This window comes from Berghia stephanieae, chromosome 3 (genome assembly GCF_034508935.2).
Source record: "Berghia stephanieae isolate SIO BIC M18660-M18661 chromosome 3, UCSD_Bste_1.3, whole genome shotgun sequence".
Classification (NCBI taxonomy): Eukaryota; Metazoa; Mollusca; class Gastropoda; order Nudibranchia; family Aeolidiidae; genus Berghia; species Berghia stephanieae.
The window spans coordinates 1,804,555-1,823,878 of record NC_088362.1 but is presented as its reverse complement, the minus strand read 5'-3'; the positions used below and the strand labels follow the sequence as shown (position 1 = coordinate 1,823,878).

The window sequence follows — 19,324 nt, the reverse complement described above, 5'->3', positions numbered from 1 at the left end:
AGACCTGTCTGCAAATCGCTTGGAACTTTTTTTTAAAGGGCATTTAAACATAAACATATCAATTGATCTTAGTCTGCATTTAGGGTCATAAACATAAACACAAATGACTCCAGACAAGGGAGCAGGAATAGTATCATTGAAAAATTTGTAACATAAAAAAAATTACGATTTTAAAAAATATCCTAAATTTTACAGGAAGTCTATGCAAAGTCACAAACATCAACATTATCTGTTTTCCTTTTTAACTTTTTCAGAACATCTCTGGCTGCTTGATTCTGTATATTTTGTTTTTGTAGTTTTTGGATCATGTAGTTGGGTAGACCATACATCAAAGAATTACAATCGTCAATGCATGAAAACAAACAAGAAAACAACACGATATCAATATTTTTAGAAAATTTTGATTTAAGAAATTTGCCTTCCAATCGCCCTATTTTCCTAAATTCAGTCCGATATTTTGCATAGATAATTGGTTTGATTTTCCATAGACAGATCTAAATCACACCAAGACTTTTCTCTGTGGTACTAATGGACATGTTTTAATTTTCAATGAGAATAATAAGAGCTCATTTATAGCTTTATATCTATTAATACATCTGTTTTAATGCCATTCCCAAGCCTGTGTTAACTATTTTTTTCTTAACTCCTCTATAACGACAACTCACTATACAATTTTGGGGGGCCAAACGATGTTGTTTTAGAGGGCACTGTCATATGTGATATTTCAACCAGGAATGTGAGAGTATTGACAATTATCAAATGATTAGACTGATTTTGAATAATCTATTCAACTCTTTAGTATCATTTTTTACAGCTCAAAATGGTTGTGATTTTATCATGTTTTACTCATTTCTTTTCTTTTTCCTCTTACACGTAGATTTGATGATACCGCACGAGTATCTTCCTAAACAAAAAGCTGTATAAAAAAATAACAATTGCAATAACAAAACTGTTTATCGTGTCGCTTGGGGCCATTCAGGTATAATCTCAGACCATTTTGGGACATTGTAACCCCCTGCCTGACACTCTTTTTTTTTTTTTTTACATTTACAGTTTTTCATCATCGTGTAAAATATCTACTGCATTAAGATTTAAATCAAAACAGTTTACGCTATCAATTATTTATAACGGAGAAAGCCAAAGATCAGTAAATAAAGTACATCTGAATTATAAATATGAGATATGCAGACATTTTAGGATCAGCAAATTAATTTCTATTTTTCCACCTTGTTTCTTTTCCAATATAATGCTTTTACTTATTTAGCAACATTGTTGCATTTTTTTATCATGCCCCTGTATTTTCTTTGTAGTAGTTTTGTAGGAAAACACTTCAACTTGAAAGTAACTGAAACTATCACTATGTTTATTTAGACGTTTTATGTTAAAGAGTAGTTATCAGTACTGATGGTTTTCCTCGGATCCGCGGAATTCCGAGATTTTGGAGTCCAGAGGAGGAATTTCCTCCTTTTTAAAATTACATTTTCTCGAAACAATGTGCTAGCAATGAGAGAGTTGATGTGTGGTGGAACACACAGGTGCAGTTTCCCACTCTCCTGAAGTTAGCTAGAGTATCAATGATAGTCTATCATCTCAATTGCTCTAAAAGTGGGGTTTAGTGCAGTAGAAATGGGGCTTAAAGGCAATCGTTCAACATTTTCCTACTTTTTCACTTTTTGTCACCATCATCACTGAGTTATAGATCTTACGTTTTTGTGTACCTGGACTTAGTAAAATAATACACATCAAGTTGTGTATCTCGTATATGTGTTACATTACACTTTTCATACCGTAGCCAAAGAGATTAAAGTTATATTTGAACGGCCCCTTTCCATATTATTCCACAGCATATTTTTAGAGATTTAATGCATTGTATTATCAACACTTTTATCGCATCTACATATTTGCTTTAATTTTTCTATATAACAATTCAGTAAAAATATAGGGCATTATTTTGTCTTTCCTCCCATAGTGGGCAGGGGGGTACATACTGTGTCTTCCATCCCTTTATATCTGTTTTCCATCATGCATTCTGTCTTTGTCTTGGGATGAGATTACTTAGTTTTGTCCTGGCCCTGGTCGGAGTCCTAGCTTGGAGGGAAACAGTCAAATGCATAGTTATTGTTTTGGGAGATGATATTTTTTTTCCTTGTAAATCATCTCTCTGTTATATATTATTATATTTGTTATTTTGAATGTATAATGTAAGCATTTGAGTGTATTCCTCTTTGTTGGATCTTGTGCTTGTGCCCGGATGAGACTTATAGGTGATCTCAAACTAAGTACACTGATGGTATGCTCTGGGAATCTACATCTGATCCCTTTTTACTATCCCATTTTCATGCTTTTTACTGGCGTTGATATGACCTTAATGTGTTGCAAGCGCCGTAAAACCTTTAAAAACAAAAACAAACATATCCCGTTTTCTTCCTTTTTACTGGCACTGATATGACCTAAAAGTGCTGCAACACCCTTAACAATACAGAAAGCCAACCAATGATTTAATTGATTTTTTTTTTTTTTTTTTTTTTTTTTTTTTTTTTTTTTTTTTTTTTTTTTTTTTTTTTTTTTTTTTTTTTTTTTTTTTTTTTTTTTTTTTTTTTTTTTTTTTTTTTTTTTTTTTTTTTTTTTTTTTTTTTTTTTTTTTTTTTTTTTTTTTTTTTTTTTTTTTTTTTTTTTTTTTTTTTTTTTTTTTTTTTTTTTTTTTTTTTTTTTTTTTTTTTTTTTTTTTTTTTTTTTTTTTTTTTTTTTTTTTTTTTTTTTTTTTTTTTTTTTTTTTTTTTTTTTTTTTTTTTTTTTTTTTTTTTTTTTTTTTTTTTTTTTTTTTTTTTTTTTTTTTTTTTTTTTTTTTTTTTTTTTTTTTTTTTTTTTTTTTTTTTTTTTTTTTTTTTTTTTTTTTTTTTTTTTTTTTTTTTTTTTTTTTTTTTTTTTTTTTTTTTTTTTTTTTTTTTTTTTTTCCCCCCCCCCCCCCCCCCCCCCCCCCCCCCCCCCCCCCCCCCCCCCCCCCCCCCCCCCCCCCCCCCCCCCCCCCCCCCCCCCCCCCCCCCCCCCCCCCCCCCCCCCCCCCCCCCCCCCCCCCCCCCCCCCCCCCCCCCCCCCCCCCCCCCCCCCCCCCCCCCCCCCCCCCCCCCCCCCCCCCCCCCCCCCCCCCCCCCCCCCCCCCCCCCCCCCCCCCCCCCCCCCCCCCCCCCCCCCCCCCCCCCCCCCCCCCCCCCCCCCCCCCCCCCCCCCCCCCCCCCCCCCCCCCCCCCCCCCCCCCCAAAATTTTTTTTTTTTCCTTTTTACTGGCACTGATATGACCTAAATGTGCTGCAACACCCTTAACAATACAGAAAGCCAATCAATGATTTCGTTGATTTGTACTGATCATCTTGTAATGAATATCCATTTACCATTCACTTGTTATCAACTGAATCTGAATAAAAATGAACTCACATATTTTATCCACCCTCTAATTGTAAGCTCAATTTATGATAATGTACCTAAATCAGAGGCAGACTGTGAAGGCAAAGTAACTTTCCAAGGGTGATTTGTCAAATAGACAGTGGGAAAATAAGCTTGTTCAAAGGCCTTGTTTTAATTTTATAAAATAATATATATACCAGTGCTGATGGTTTTCCTCGGATCCGCGGAAATCCGCGATTTTTGTGTCAGATGAGGTATTTCCTCCTTTAAAAAATGACATTTTCCTCAATCAATTTTCTGGCTTTGAGAGATTTGATGTGTGGTGGAACTGGTGCAGTTTCCCCACTCTCCAGAAGATTTTTAGAGTAGTTTATCATCTCAATGGCTCTAAAAGTGCGGGTTAGTGAAGTAAACATGTGGCGTAAAGAAAACCATTCATAATTTTCCTCCTTTTTCCTGATATACAATGGCTGAGAGAGACAGAAAAAAACTGGAAACAGTATGACTCTGTTTCGATACGAAGTAAAATTCAGAGCCAACTGAAATTTTACAAGTTACAAGAACCAAACTTTCAGTGAATACTTGTCAAGTTCAATTCAACATTCTTTATTGGTTAAACCTCTCCTTACCAACTGCAGGAAAATCGTCACATTCGTTATGATACAACCAGCATTTTCCTTATTCAAATTTCTCTTGAACATCATAACATTTAAAGAAAATGAACAGTGTGTTGTAGAGCAACGTTTTTGCTAAAAAAAATGAGGTATCGCAAGAATTTACTGCTATTGTGTGTTGAGTGATAAAAAAATCTATTTTTGTGTTAGCCCTTGTGCGGCTATGTGGTCTAGTGGTATGGCACTCGCTTTCGGATCGGAAGGTCGTGGGCTCGAGCCTCGCGTTCGGCGCATAGTTGAGTCCTTGGAGAAGGCTCTTTACTCGCATTCCCTCACCGTACTCAGGTGTAAAACGAGTACCTGGCCGCTAACAGCGTTGTCTTTGTCCAAACAAAAATTTGTAATATCGCCTAACAGGCGTCATGTCCCGTACTACATGTTAAGTGTTGCGGTTGGCCACGGACCCCTTGTAATGCGCTTTGAGCACGTATAGTGGATTTTGCGCTATATAAATGCTCTAGTTCTATGTCCCAAACAGGGTTTATAAGTATAAGGGTCGAACATCAATCTACAAGGATACATAGTAAAAAGATGAGTAAATCACTATTCAAGTAAGGAAACCAATTGGATTATGGGAAAAATGGCTACGCACAGTCATAAAGTAAAATTGGGGACCTAATCTTCCATATGGCAAAACTGCAGAGTGTTTATTTCAACATTAATTTTTCAAAATATTATTTTTTGAAAGATTGTGTACCTAGTTTTCAATAAATGGGTTTTAATGCGGTAAAATGTCAGGTTTGCACCATATATATAGTCTCGGGACGACAGGCCTCTAAACCTATCTGGATTTTTTCTGTCGCATCCGATATATATATATATATATTTATATATATATATATATATATAACACCCCTTTCCGTTAAACTCAAACCGTTACAGAAACGCAGACGGACAAACCAAATCCTTTTTTTAGCTTGGGCGACCGAAGAGTTTCTGGAATGACAGAATTTATGAAGGACAACAGGGAGAAGAATTAAAGAAGATGATATACAGAGAAGTGGTAAGACCTGGAATGAGTTAAAAAAAAAAGTTAGCTCAGGATAGAGAAGGATGGAAACTGTTTATCTGTGGCCTATACCCTGACCCATAGTGAAAAAGGCGATGATGGTGATGATGATGCCCATTGTGGGCAGGGAGGATATTATTGCGTCTTCTATACCCCTATATCTGTGTTCCAACTTGCTTTCTCTCTTTGTCTTGGGGTGAGATTACTTTGGTTTTGTCCTTTCCCTAGTCGGAGTACAGTTATTAATAAGCGTTTGGTCTTGACAATATGGGCGCGAAAAAGATTCGCTTCTTTAAAAAAAAACAACAAACAAACCAACAAAACACATCAATATAAAAACAAGTGCTTGCGAAATCGCTTTATTAAATCATGTTTTTTTAACTCTCAAAATGTCAATAACAACAGGCTTGTCTTACAATTATATTAATCTTAATGTTATTCACTCAAAATATAACAGAATAGACATTGAATTGTCCGGGTGTCATTTTTCATGGGATTCACGTCAGAAGTCATTCATTCATTCACATCGACATGTCTCTTGGATGCAGTTATGATAACTCAATAGGGAATGAGATTAGCGGAAGAGTAGCATCCCTTGATTTGACGTCACCCATAGTCTGTGACGTCACCGGCGGAAAGTTTATTAGAGAGAGATCGACATGTTGGTCTTGCGCATGCGTCTCTCGTCCTCGCGGAAGTTACGTCATGTTGGTTGTGCAAGCGAGGACGAGAGACGCATGCGCAGACCCAACATGACGTTCTCTAACTAATAACTTTTTCGCCCGACAGACTATGGGTGACGTCCAACCAAGGGACGCTACTCTTCAGCTAATCTCATTCCCTATGGGCTCATTGTCATGGAAATGCTCTCAACCTAACACAAAATATCCTCCATTACAACAATGTCAAAACAGCCCATAATTACGTTCCGTTATCAGCCATGCTGATATTAATATGTACACGTAGATTCTTACGATGATGATGATAATGATAATATTGATGATGATAATAATGATGATGATGATAATAATAATAATAATACCGTCAACTGGGGCTGCTTAGGCCACCCGGGGTAACTTCGGCCACTTACTGAAAACAAGATTGCTTATTTTAAAAGATAAATTACATGTAGCTTTTATCTTTCAAATAATTAGAACCCAATAGATCTAATAAGCACTTATGAATTTAACTTTTTAAAAAGCAACCTTTTTTTTTGTTCTACTACGTGGCATAAGTAACTCCGGATGGCCTAAGTAACCTTGGTTGACGGTGCTAATAATAATAATAATATAATAATAATAATAATAATAATAATAATAATGATATAAGAATGAGAATAATAGATAAATAAATTAATAGATTAAAAAAATATTATAACAATTAACAAGAAAGAACAAACAAAAACAAACACAAAAAAAAGAAATAAAGAAAACAAATACAAACCACAAAAGCCTAACAGGTTACTGATACGACATGAATTTGAAGTTTGCTCTTATATAGTATTTTGGAGAAAAGAACATCATGTAAAGCGCACTTAGCATGGTGAAACATAACATTTGACATATGCATGCTGTAAAATTACTGTTTTAAACTGGCATATAATTAATAAATGTCCCCAAAACAGAACATAATTCAAAATCAAGGTTATGTATTAATTAACTCGTTCGTGAACTATAATCTACCAATCTTGAGAATACCATGAGATACCTTAAATTTAAATACTCTTCCAGGAGCATTTAATTCGATGGTCAATTTTCTCACAAGCCGGAAAATACCGATGGAGAGAATGTCTGCGGCTTTGTGGTCCAGTGGTATATGTTGTATATAGGTCTCGGGCTCGAACCTCATTGTAGGTGGGGTTGACGTAATTTTCTTAAACACAATGGCCAGTAACAGCGTTGTTTGATAAAATAATGTAATAGCGCTGTATAGGTAGTGGCATGCATCACTCTACATGTTAGATGTTGCTGTTAGTGTTAGCTGCGCCGTACCCCTTGTGAAACCATTTGAGCACGTGACACTCTGACGATGAGATTATCTTGCGTTTTTGGAGGAGGTCGGGGATTTGGCTTGGTGGTTAAAACTCTTAGGTGGAGTTACAAAACGTAATAAAGATTTGATGGATCATTTTGATTTACATAACTTTAAAAAAACCCAAAAAACTTGAGCTTTTATATAGCGCAATATCCACTAAACGTGCTCAAAGCGCTTTACAAGGGGTCCCTGGCCAACAGCAACACATAACATGTAGGACGAGACATGACGCCTGTCAGGCGATATTACAATTTTTTGGGACAGAGACAACGCTGTTAACGGCCAGGTACTCATTTTACACCTGAGTACGGTGAGAGAATGTGAGTAAAGAGCCTTCTCCAATGACTCAACTATGCGCCGAGCGCGAGGCTCGAACCCAGGACCTTCCGATCCGAAAGCGAGTGTCATACCACTAGACCACATAGCCGCACAACTTATAATATGTACAAATAAATTACACTGACCATTTTGACATTTTGCATTATCTTCATTATAAATACATAGATAAATCATTATTGCCCAGTCATGTGAATATAAATTTTAGAAATTTGTAGAAAGAGAAACTGTGATGTACATTTATTGACAATATTATATTATGTAATGATCAATTATCTTACGATGATGACGATAGTAATGACGCCGACGATGATGATGGTGGTGGGAAGGTGATGACGATGATGTGATGGTGTTGGTGATGATGAGTGACGACAATGATGATGATGATGGTGGTGGTGAGGTGACGACAGTGATGATGATGATATGAGATATGGTGATGATGATGATGATAGGATCATGGATAATAATATCACAAACCGCATTACTGATCTCCCAAATTATATATCACACGAGCTTACACCTGGCTTTAATATCGAAGACTTAAATCACTCAATCCGAGAGATTTTTGCTACTTTTCAAAATTGGAAAAAATGTAAAAATAAATGAGCATGTACCCATATATAGTTTTATTCAAATACCATTAACATGTAAAAGCTAAAAACATTAGCTTTGATACTACGCCTATTATTGTCTCCGAAACATGTAATGTATAGGCATGGGGTAAAAGTAACCCCGGGTTAACTACGGATATAGTCAGTGTTGGGTTGAGTGAGTTAAAGAGGAAATTGAGAGCAAGATTGGGAGTCAAATTAAATGTGAAGAAAAGTGAGGAAAGTAAAAGGCGAATGTTTCATTATCACGGATCCTTTATTATTATATTCCCCTCCTAGGGATGAAATTCTACATAATTTTATCAAACTTTGTTGCTGATGGTTTGGCTCTTGTGCGCACTTAACTCTCTCCTTACCGATCATTTTCAGTATTTTCCCAAAATGGAAGGCTTAGCCAGCAGATAAATTGAACTTCTAAAGTCAAACAATCTCTCTACAAAACAACTTTATGTTCATATTCATTAAACAATTAAACAAAGATTATTGTGATGTACAAAATAAATCTGAATAAGAAAAAAATATATATTGTGTCGTAACAAATGTGACGATTTTTGCTATAGGTGGTAAGGAGAGTTAAAACCTTCAAATTTTCATTGTGACTTTTAATAAAAGTTTACAGGTCGGAATACATTTCTGGATGGGATCTTCTGACCTCCCATGGTGGGCAAAGAGGTTACTTGCTGTGCCCCCCCCCCCACCCACCCCATACCTGTTTTCCCTTCCCATGTTTCTCTCTGTCTTTGCTCTGGATTGAGATTGCTCGGTTTATTCCCTGGTCCCGGCTGGGATCCTTAGCCAATTGCTTGTGCCTGGTCCAAAAATTGCAAAACTTCAAAGTTTCATAAAATTGTTATTTTTCAACTTATTTTGATAATTTTGGTACCAAAATTCCTAGAATCAAAAGTTCTTTCATGAAATGTCATTCATTTTGTTTTGTATTCAATGTGAAAAATCAGAATTGAGTACCTACTCTTACTAATCTTAGGCAATGTCAAAATTGGCACATGGTTGATTTCTTATGAAATCTTCTGTACCTTATTTGGACCCTATGTTTCCATTACTCTTGAGTATTTAAACTTGAGCATTTATAAAGCGCAAATATCCATTAAACGTGCTCAAAGCGCTTTACAAGGGATCCCAGCCAACAGCAACACAATATGTAGGACGGGACATGAAGTATTTTAGGCGGGGGTTTTTTCAAACACAGACAATGCTGTTAACGGCCAGGTACACTTAAGTACGGTGAGAGAATATGTGAGTAAATAGCCTTTTCCTATGACTCAACTACGTGCCTCTAACTTTTATCTTCCTAATACTGGCGCTGAAATGATCTAATAGTAATAGTGTGAACGTGTAGAAACCTAAAAACAGTTGATTTAAGGTTTAGCGTCCGCAACTTTAGTCATATCAGCGCAGTACAAAAGGAGAATGGAAGTAAAAGTTCAGATTAATTTAAAGCACCAAGAAAAGTAAGACAAAGGACTAGACAAATAGGATCAATGTGATCCAAACATACCACAATGTATATTTGAGATTCACTATAATCTCATCGAAACAGCACAAAACCCAACAGAGAACACTCAATGTTTACATTATACATAAAATAACAAAATAATATAATAAAGGATATTTCAGGAATTACTCATATAAGTTCATTTGACTTTCCACGCAGCTAGGACTCCGACCAGGCCGGGAAAAAAAAAACTACTCATCAAGACAAAGACAGAAAGCATGTTCGAATAGATATAGGATAGAACCATGTACTATACTGTCCCTGCCAATGGTAGTCAGATCCACCCAGTTTAAAAAAACAAGCAAACAAAAAGACTAAACTAAAGAGAAAAAAACTACGTAGGTCAGGTAGCCAAATCTCATAACATTTTCTAGAACAAGTCACTGGTGTCAGTCAAGGTGGATGTCACCGTAGCCATCGTTATGTTATAGCCTGACACTGAAATCCAAAAGGACTGGCAGTTTAACGTCATTATTTTTTGCACCGCCTAGTGAGTTGTCGTTAGTCGAGCTCATGGAAACAAGTTATTTCATTGGTTGAACTATTGAATACAACTTACGATTTGTTTTCTTTTGTGGCTAAAGACTGGCATTTTGACGTCATTTTTTGGTCAATGTCAGGCCATAACTTTACGATGTTATTCAGTTATTTGTGTTTCGATATTTTTTTTGGAATAGTTTTGTCGGCCAGAAAATTAATTTTGAACTTGTCTTTGAAATCTCCAGCCATAAATCGATATCAAAATAGCCCTCCGAATTAATCGGCCTGATTCTTGTCTTTTGTCACCAACACAGGGAGGTTTGTGTAATCTCAACAGATTTAGTGTGACTGTAAATAAAGCGCTTTGAGCACATTTAGTGGGTATTGCGCTATATAAAGCTCAATTTTTAAATATATTGTTTTAATGATAAGAATTTGGGGTGGGCAACTTCATGGTATTTATTCATTCTGATGTCTCGAACCAGGCGATCTGAACGTCCGATTTTTTTTTATGTTTATGTTCGGCGCTTCACACATTAGGGATATCACGCATAAAGAAGAATGATAGTAAAAGTCTGATTACATAAAGCACAAAAGAAAGTAACAAGGACTGTTCAAATAGGATCAGATGTAGATTCCAAGAGCACACTATCAAAGTACTATTTGAATCTAAAATCTCATCCAGACACAAGCACAGGTCACTAAGGGAACACTCAATGTTTACAACATTAATATAATATGTTAAACTAACATAATACAATGCATAACAAGAGATGATTACAGAAAAAAATATCATCTCAAACACAAATATAATTGACTGTTCCTCCAGCAAGAATTCAGCAGGTCAAGACAAAACAGTAATTCAATTTAATACAACGACAGGAACATTGAAACGGTATGGGGGATAAGACACGATGTACTCCTAGCCACTAGGGAGGTCGGACCCACCATATTGAATGCTGTTAATGTCTACTATTGATGCCTATCAGTTTAATAATTTGAAGCATCAATTGCAAATGTTAAAATACAACAACCATTGAAATAAGAAGTTAATTATTTGAAAACTTATACATAATATTACAAATGTCAAGTCATCTCAGACAGCATTACTGCTTGGCAACAACTTCAATATAATTTATTATGATAATATTTATATTTTATTATATATATTCATTTTTATTGTATTTAAATATATATATATTATATATAAATCATATATTTATTTTAATTCTAATCATATTATTATATAATTACATAAGTTAGGATCTAGGGTCTAGAATCAATTTTGTTATGAATGGGAGAACAATACAATTATTTGTTTATAATAATAATAATAAAAAACCAAACCAATAGGATTCAATAGTCGTACCGTCACTTCCTTCCTAATGACGCACGGTAACTTAGCAACATTGGCTCTAAACTATCGGAACAATGGCGGACGCCCGTATGAAATATTTCTCCGGCGAGCATAAAAGCGTATCCAGAGGGAAAAAAAACCCACATAAATTAGATCATGTTTTGACTTTTACACATTCTGGTCACAGTAAGACATATGGAAAGTTCTAGCCAGCTTGAAGAATAAAAAGTAATGATGTTCTTTGTTTAGAACCAAAATGGCCGCTGTTGCCGGGCTGGGTGACATCAGAATACTGAATCGAATTATGCCAAGAACAGAAAACTATGAAACAGATAGTAGATACAAGTGAATGAATAAGAATTGAATGAGGGGATAAGATAAGTATAAGACACCGTAGATACATGATTGGATTTTATCGATTGGAAATTCGTTGTTTGATTGGATCTGTTTTAAGGCAGACGTAAGTATCAAAGTCAACTGAAAACTGCTCCAAAAACATGTCTGAATAATTAATGGTTTAGTTTTTTCTTGCATGCAAGTTTTATTATATACTCGTATGATGTGTAACCCATCGCGTCAAATTGGTATTATGTTGAAGTGACCTTGACGCCAACAATTTTAAATTATCAAAATAAATATGAAATTTTGGGGTCATGTACTTAATAATACTAATCTGCTTTGCGAAATGAAACACATAAACTCTGCCGTTTTATTAAAGAACACAGTATGTGCTATTTTGGTTAATATTGCATATACTGTGTTTTAAAAAACAACGACAGAACTTTACCCAAGGTCCATGACATTTTTGACTATAAATTTAATTACCCGCATCACCAATATCATACTCCGACATCATACCGTTTTGAGACGATGGTTCACATATTATCGGATATTACTTTGATAATAATCATGGAAAAAATCAAAAAGTTGTAGAACAAGAGGCTGGATTACTGTTTTATCGTTCATATAAAAGTATTTATTAACGCATATAATAATAGTGATTTTGTCATGTGCATTTATACTAGAGTCAGATTGTTAATAAATGGGCGTCTTTTTCTTCTTTCTCTCACTACATTGACGGTTGTCAAAAATTGCATGTACCTCCGAATCAATTTGCCTTCATCAAAAAATATTTATTTTCATGAATTTTAAAACGATGGGAAATAAATTCGCTTTAAAAAAATCGATAACAGGTAAGGATCAAGAACTCAAATGTTTTACTACGGATATAGTCGGTGTTAGGGTTGAGGGAGTTAAAACGTGTTGGTTTTATTCGGAAAATATTAGGCTGTGAACGCATAATCACTAGTCGGGAAACACAGTGGACTCATCTGTTTGTGTTGGTATGACCAATCACTGGTAGCTTGTTTACATATTTGATAGTGTAAAACCTCTAATTTTATGACAGCAGTTTTAGAGTAGTTTGTTAAATAGGATTAACTCTCTCCTTACCAGCTATTTTTAGAATTTTCACGGAAAATTCAATCCAATTCAACGCAAGAATAGACTTTTCTTCCTCAGACAAAAAAGTAACAAGTGAATTCTACAGCACAGTGTTTAGTATCTACAGCTGTAATCAAAGAATTTCTTTAAATTTTGTGATGTACAAGGGAAATCAGAATGAGAAAATTGTCTGTTGCATCGTAACGAATGTGACGATTTTCCTATGAGTGGTAAGGAGAGGGTTAAGAGAAGATAAGAGTTTTTGTCCAAAATCTATGTTTTCAATTAAGACAAATTGATTCAAAAAGGCTGACACACATTTGTATACCTTTTGATATCTAGAGGGACAGCTGAGAAAAACAAAAAAAAGTACGCACCATATTGCACAATGAATAACATAATGATGAGGAATTCGACTTTTATGTGCTTTAAAAACATAATGTGCTAATTTACGTCTCTTTTCAAACACGTTTTAGAAATCATAATATAGATATTTACTCATGGATGAAAATCAGTGTTATTTGAACATACGTGCTGAAAATAGATACTTATTAAACATAACACGTAAATATTACTCTTAGTAACAGTGCAATATTTCATATACCCATCAATGAAATTGTTACACGGGAGTTGTCTACCTTATTTACATCATAAAATTACAATGGTTATAATGATCATGATGATCATGACGATGATGATGATGATGATGATGATAATAAAAATAATAAAAATAAAAATAATAATAATAATAATAATAATAATAATAATAATAATAATAATAATAATAATAATAATAATAATAATAATAATAATAATAGCGGGTGGTTGGATGGGAGCATCACCCTTGAATCATATACCTATGATGTTCGCATGGGTGTACGATCCGATAGTGATGTCGTTTCTTCTTCTCTTTACTAGCCTATCCTGCTTCTTTGGTTTGTGATTGTATTTTTGACAGGGATATTTTATTTCTGTAAATCTTCTGCCTGTTTGTTCTTGGTTATTTATAATTTAGCTTAAGATATCTTTAGGTTATGATTTTGATTTACATTTGTACTATTTTTGTTAGATTGCTTGTTTTTTTGTTTCACCGGTCTCTCATATGACCTCAATTGTGTTGGAAGAGACCTAAAGCAACAAACAAACAAAACAAACAAATAATAATAATAATAACAACAATAGTGATAATAATAATGCTAACGACAATAATGATAACAATAATAATAATAATGATAATAATAATGATAATAATAATAATAATAATAACAACAACAACAACAACAACAATAATAATAATAATAATAATAATAATAATAATAATAATAATAATAATAATAATAATAATAATAATAATAATAATAATAATAATAATAATAATAATAATAATAATAATAATAATAATGGTAATTTTTATTTCTATTTTCAGAAACCGTCGTCCTTGCTGCTACCACTGGCAGTTTTGTCTTTCTTTACATCTACCTCCTTCTCCTTGATAAGTGTGTTCAGGAGATATATGATTTGGTCCATTTTACTGTCCAAATGGTTGACCTGAAAGAAAATTTAAAACAAAGCAGGGAACGTCATTCTCTCAGAATTTCAAACATACATTATCAAAATATGATGACGTCATCCATCCTTAATCCAATTAAAACCGAATGGGATGAAATCTTAACTCACTCAATCCTAGAGATTTTTGCAACTTTTCAAAATTGGAAAAATGTATTTAAAATGAGCATGTACATAGATAGTTTTATTCAACTATCATTAACATGTAAAAATTAAGAACATTATCTTTGATACTAAGTCTATAATTTGTCTCAGAAAAAATATAATAAATAGGCATGGGGTAAAAGTAACCCGGGTATACTACGGATATAGTCGGTGTTAGGGTTGAATGAGTTAAGTGTCACTAAATAATAATATAAGACCAATGATTGTGCCTCATCTTGGTAAAATTGAATTTATCGATATTTGAAGGACGAATTATCTGTCCAATATAGGGAATAAGATTAGCGGAAACTAATGCCCTTAATAGCGGAACGATAACTATCCTTTTTCGGACACATAGTAAGGAAAGATAAGAATGAATACCTGGCAAGTTGTGGAAAAATACTTGGTAAACGCGCCCGGGGGAGACAAAGAAAAACACTCATAGACCAACTGAAGGGCTTCACCAACCTAACAATCCAAGAGCTGTTTGAAAAAGCAAGAGACAGGGAGGAATGGAGAGAGATAATTCATGCAGTATCCGAAGCCTGGACCAGGCATGGAACCTAGAAGAAGAAGCGTCCCTTGATTGGACGTCACCGGTGGAGAAGTTATTTGTAAACAAACCAACTATAAGCCAAGCGCTCCAAATACAAAATTTATTATACATATTTCTGTACAAAAATGCATATCATAATCAACGTTATGCATTTTTGTACAGAAATATGAATAATAAATTTTGTATTTTGAGCGCTTGGCTTGTAGTTGGTTTGTTTACAAATAACTTCTCCACCGGTGACGTCCAGTCAAGGGATGCTACTCTTCCGCTAATCTCATTCCCTATTTAAACATGCGTTTTTGCAGAGCACGGAGACATGGTTTCAAATAATTTGGTTTTCATCGTCAAAGATGTCCACACAAACGACACATAAAATCGAACCTGAGTCTCAACGCGGACCATCCTGGCTCCAATCGTCATCTTCTCTCGGTCCCGGGCAGAACTGGCGTAAAGATTCCCAGGTTTCCCCAAGGTTTGGTCAAGCCTGATGGGGAATGAAAAGACAAATTATTAGAAATGCAAGTTGCCTCTCCTTCTATCCTCTTCAAAAAGAGATGAAAAAGTGAAAGGATTTCTTTAATTAGTGTAAAGTCGTTCTAATTTCCATATAATAAGATCGTTTGTCGTCTGAAATTCAATAAGGAGCCGGTTCATCTAATGAAGGATGGCGTATTTATTCATAAGCAAATTGTAATAGCCCCCCCCCCCCCCCCCCCCCACCCCAAAAAAAAACAACAAAAAAAAAACACAAAACAAACAAAAACAAAAACAAACAAAAAAACGAAAAAGAAAGCAACCAAAAAAAGAACAACAAAAAAAAAAAAAAAAAAAAAAATACCCCCCCCCCTCCCAAAAGAAAAAAGCAAAAAAGAAAAAAACAAAACAAACCCAAACAAAGAAACAATGGAAAAAAAAAAAAGAATGCAAAACGTGAAACAACATGTCTTTTTGAATATGAACATTTATACAGGGTAATATCTACAAAACGATCACGAACGCTTTACAACAGTAACACCAAACACACATAGGACGATACCTGTTAGACGATGTTAAACCTTCAGCTTTTATAAAGTGCAATATCCATAAACGTGCTCAAAGGGCTTTACAAAGGGTTTCTGACCGACAGCAACACGTAACATGTAGAACGAGACATGACGTCTGTTATGCGATAATACAATTTTTTTCCCGACAGAGACAACTCTGTTTACGGCCAGGTACTCATTTTACACCTGAGTAGGGTGAGAGAAAGTGAGTAGTGTAATAGTAAAGAGCCTTTTCCAAGGACTCAAATATGCGCCGAGCGAGAGGCTCGAACCCAGGACCTTCCAATCCGAAAGCGAGTGTCTTACCACTAGACCACATAGCCGATTTAATTTGATTCGACGAATGGATATCTGGTATTTAATGTAAACATTTCAGGCTTCACACACACACACACACACACACACACACAGAGAGAGAGAGAGAGAGAGAGAGAGTGTGTATGTGTGAGATAGAGAGAGAGTGTGTGTGAGAGAGTGAGAGAGAGAGAGACAGACAGACACACACACAGAGAGAGAGAGAGAGAGAGAGAGAGAGAGAGAGAGAGAGAGAAAATAAGTAGGAGTGAAATATCTGTTCAATGTTATAGTTATCATATAACGTTATAAAAAGTGTAACTAAATGACAAATTGCCATATTTTTGGACAATAAAGATCTATTATTATTATTATTATTATTATTATTATTATTATTATTATTATTATTATTATTATTATTATTATTATTATTATCATTATTATTATCTTTATCATACCAAGAGCACGTTTATATTCTGGTTTCACGCTAAAAGAAAAGATAATAGATAGGCACTGAAGGGAAAAATGTGCTCCTTTTAATTTTTCTACACAACAATTTCCCACTGATTTCGAGTTGAATAATGTGGAGGATGTTCGTACCTTCGTTGTAGCTCTTTGATCCTGACCATCATATTCAAATGACCTTGGGAGTATTGCTCGATGACGTCCCTGACGTCGTAGGGCTTTCTGGCTTGCTGAAAATTAAAATGTCTTCATCATTATTACCATAATCATCATCATCATTATTATCGTCGTCGTCATCATCATCATCATCATCATCATCATCATCATCATCATCATCATCATCATCATCATCATCATCATCATTATCATCATTATCATCATCATCATCATCATCATCATCATCATCATCACCATCATCATCATCATCATCATCATCATCATCATCATCATCATCATCATCATTACCATCATCATCATCATCATCATCACCATCATCATCATCATCATCATCATCAAACAGATTGAAATTAAATGACGATAAAACCGACATTCTTTTAATTTTAATCGAATCAGATACAAAATCGAAGACCAGTGATCCTTCTCCATTTCAAGTCGTAAAATTCAAATTTCTCAAAAAGTTAAAAGTTTTGGGATTATTGTATAGAGTAGTCTTACCATAGAACACCGTTTTGACGAAATTGAAAAATTCATGAAATTTGAACTAAGGAGAGCTTCTCGCATAAACAATTTCTTCCCCTTGATGCTATCAAAAAAATTATTTCTGCTTTAGCTGAGAGTTTGTGAGAGCAGTCGTGATAGGAACAAGAAATGAAGTGATTAGGAAAGTGCCAGAAGACATTAGAGAAAAAAAAAGGTTCGCAGCCGTGATACGGGCTCGAACCCGTAACCTTACTAGTACGACAACTCCACCTGGCCGGGGATAGCGTGACTCTACCGTATGAGCTATCCGACACTTGTGATAGGAAACACTATCCTTCTATGATGGACGTGTATATATTATTTCCTTTGCTCATCACCAGCTTATTATATCATAAATTATCATCAACCTGCCATTTTTCTATTTAAACACTGGCTACTCAGGCAATTCAGTAATAGAAAGATAAATATAATATGATAAAGATCTATTAATTTTGTTTTTCCTGTTACGGAGCATACTTTTTAATGATGTTTCCAGATTTGCAATGGCTTTTTCTAGAATTAGCTTCATAAAATTTGATAACGAAATGTTAAACTTGTTCACGTTCACAGTTTTACAAACCTGTATCTACAGAAAAAACGGTATTGAAAAGATTGTACCTACGGGTAAAGTTTCTGGGAAGAAAAGAAGAGGGAGACAGAGGATAGATTACATTGACAATCTGAACAGATGGATTGGTGGAGGAGGAACAGGAATCGAGCTATTGAGAAGATCTGAGGACAGATATGGTTGGAGGGACATGATCGCCGATGTCTGCAACAGGCCTGGCACTTGATGGTGATCTACAGGCAAAGCATTAATTTAAAAAAAAAACACAAACATATCTAGCGGAGAGGCGTTTGATTGTTTTCATCTCATTTGTACTGTAATGAGTTTTGCCCAACAAAATTACCTGGAATTTTCTCCTTGAGACAAAATATTTGATTTTCCTGATGACTCGGATTGCTGTTTTGTGGGCCTCTGTCAATCTGCATTGGCGGAGAAACGACAAATACATGGTATATGTGAATGTATTATTTTATAATAATAATAATAATAATAATAATAATAATAATAATAATAAATAATAATAATAATAATAATACACATTTATACAGCGCTCATTCTCGTGTAAAACACAAGCTCTGGGCACTTTACAAAATAAATATCAATTTTGAGTGAAAAAAAAAAAATAATGCAATTAATTCATAGCCAAATCAAGGATTCATAGAGTCAATAAAAACAAATATAGTAAAGATATGTCTTAAGATACTTTTTAAAGGTAAGTAAAGACTTGCACTCCCTCAGACCACGTGGTAGTTCATTCCAAATCTTGGGGCCGAAACAAGCAAACGAACTATCACCAAATTTTGTTCTTGATATTTTTTTACCGAAATTTTCATTTGGTCATTACATGATCTTAAGGTGTAATTTTCAAATTTACACATGACCACGTGATCTGTGAGATATGCCTCTGCTACACCAGTCAAACACTTATAAACAAGACACGCTGCTTTGTAATCTGACAAGTAAATATTTTAAGTAAAGATCTTAGAAAAGGTCAGTCATCGGTAATTTCTATTATCTTTAGTATTTCTTTATTATTTATTTTTCTCTTCTTTATCACAAATGACCATCTTTCATATTGGACTTGTAACTGATTTCCTTGTCATCAAATATATAAATTCTTGACACAATCG

General features: G+C 34.6%; 1 protein-coding gene across 2 annotated transcripts in view; it reads right to left on the bottom strand.

Annotated features, from left to right (window-relative positions):
- Window positions 1-14,275: 14,275 nt before the first annotated feature.
- The window catches only part of LOC144967004 (potassium voltage-gated channel subfamily KQT member 1-like), a 150,397-nt gene continuing 145,348 nt past the window's right edge, over window positions 14,276-19,324 (bottom strand). For both annotated transcript variants that reach the window (XM_078903729.1, XM_078903730.1), the window contains 4 exons: window positions 18,538-18,613; window positions 17,063-17,157; window positions 15,507-15,609; window positions 14,276-14,407 (listed from right to left, as the gene is read on the bottom strand). In XM_078903729.1, the coding sequence (XP_078759855.1) occupies window positions 14,282-14,407; window positions 15,507-15,609; window positions 17,063-17,157; window positions 18,538-18,613 (400 nt within the window). In that variant the 3' untranslated portion in view covers window positions 14,276-14,281. The remainder of the gene's footprint in view (window positions 14,408-15,506; window positions 15,610-17,062; window positions 17,158-18,537; window positions 18,614-19,324) is intronic.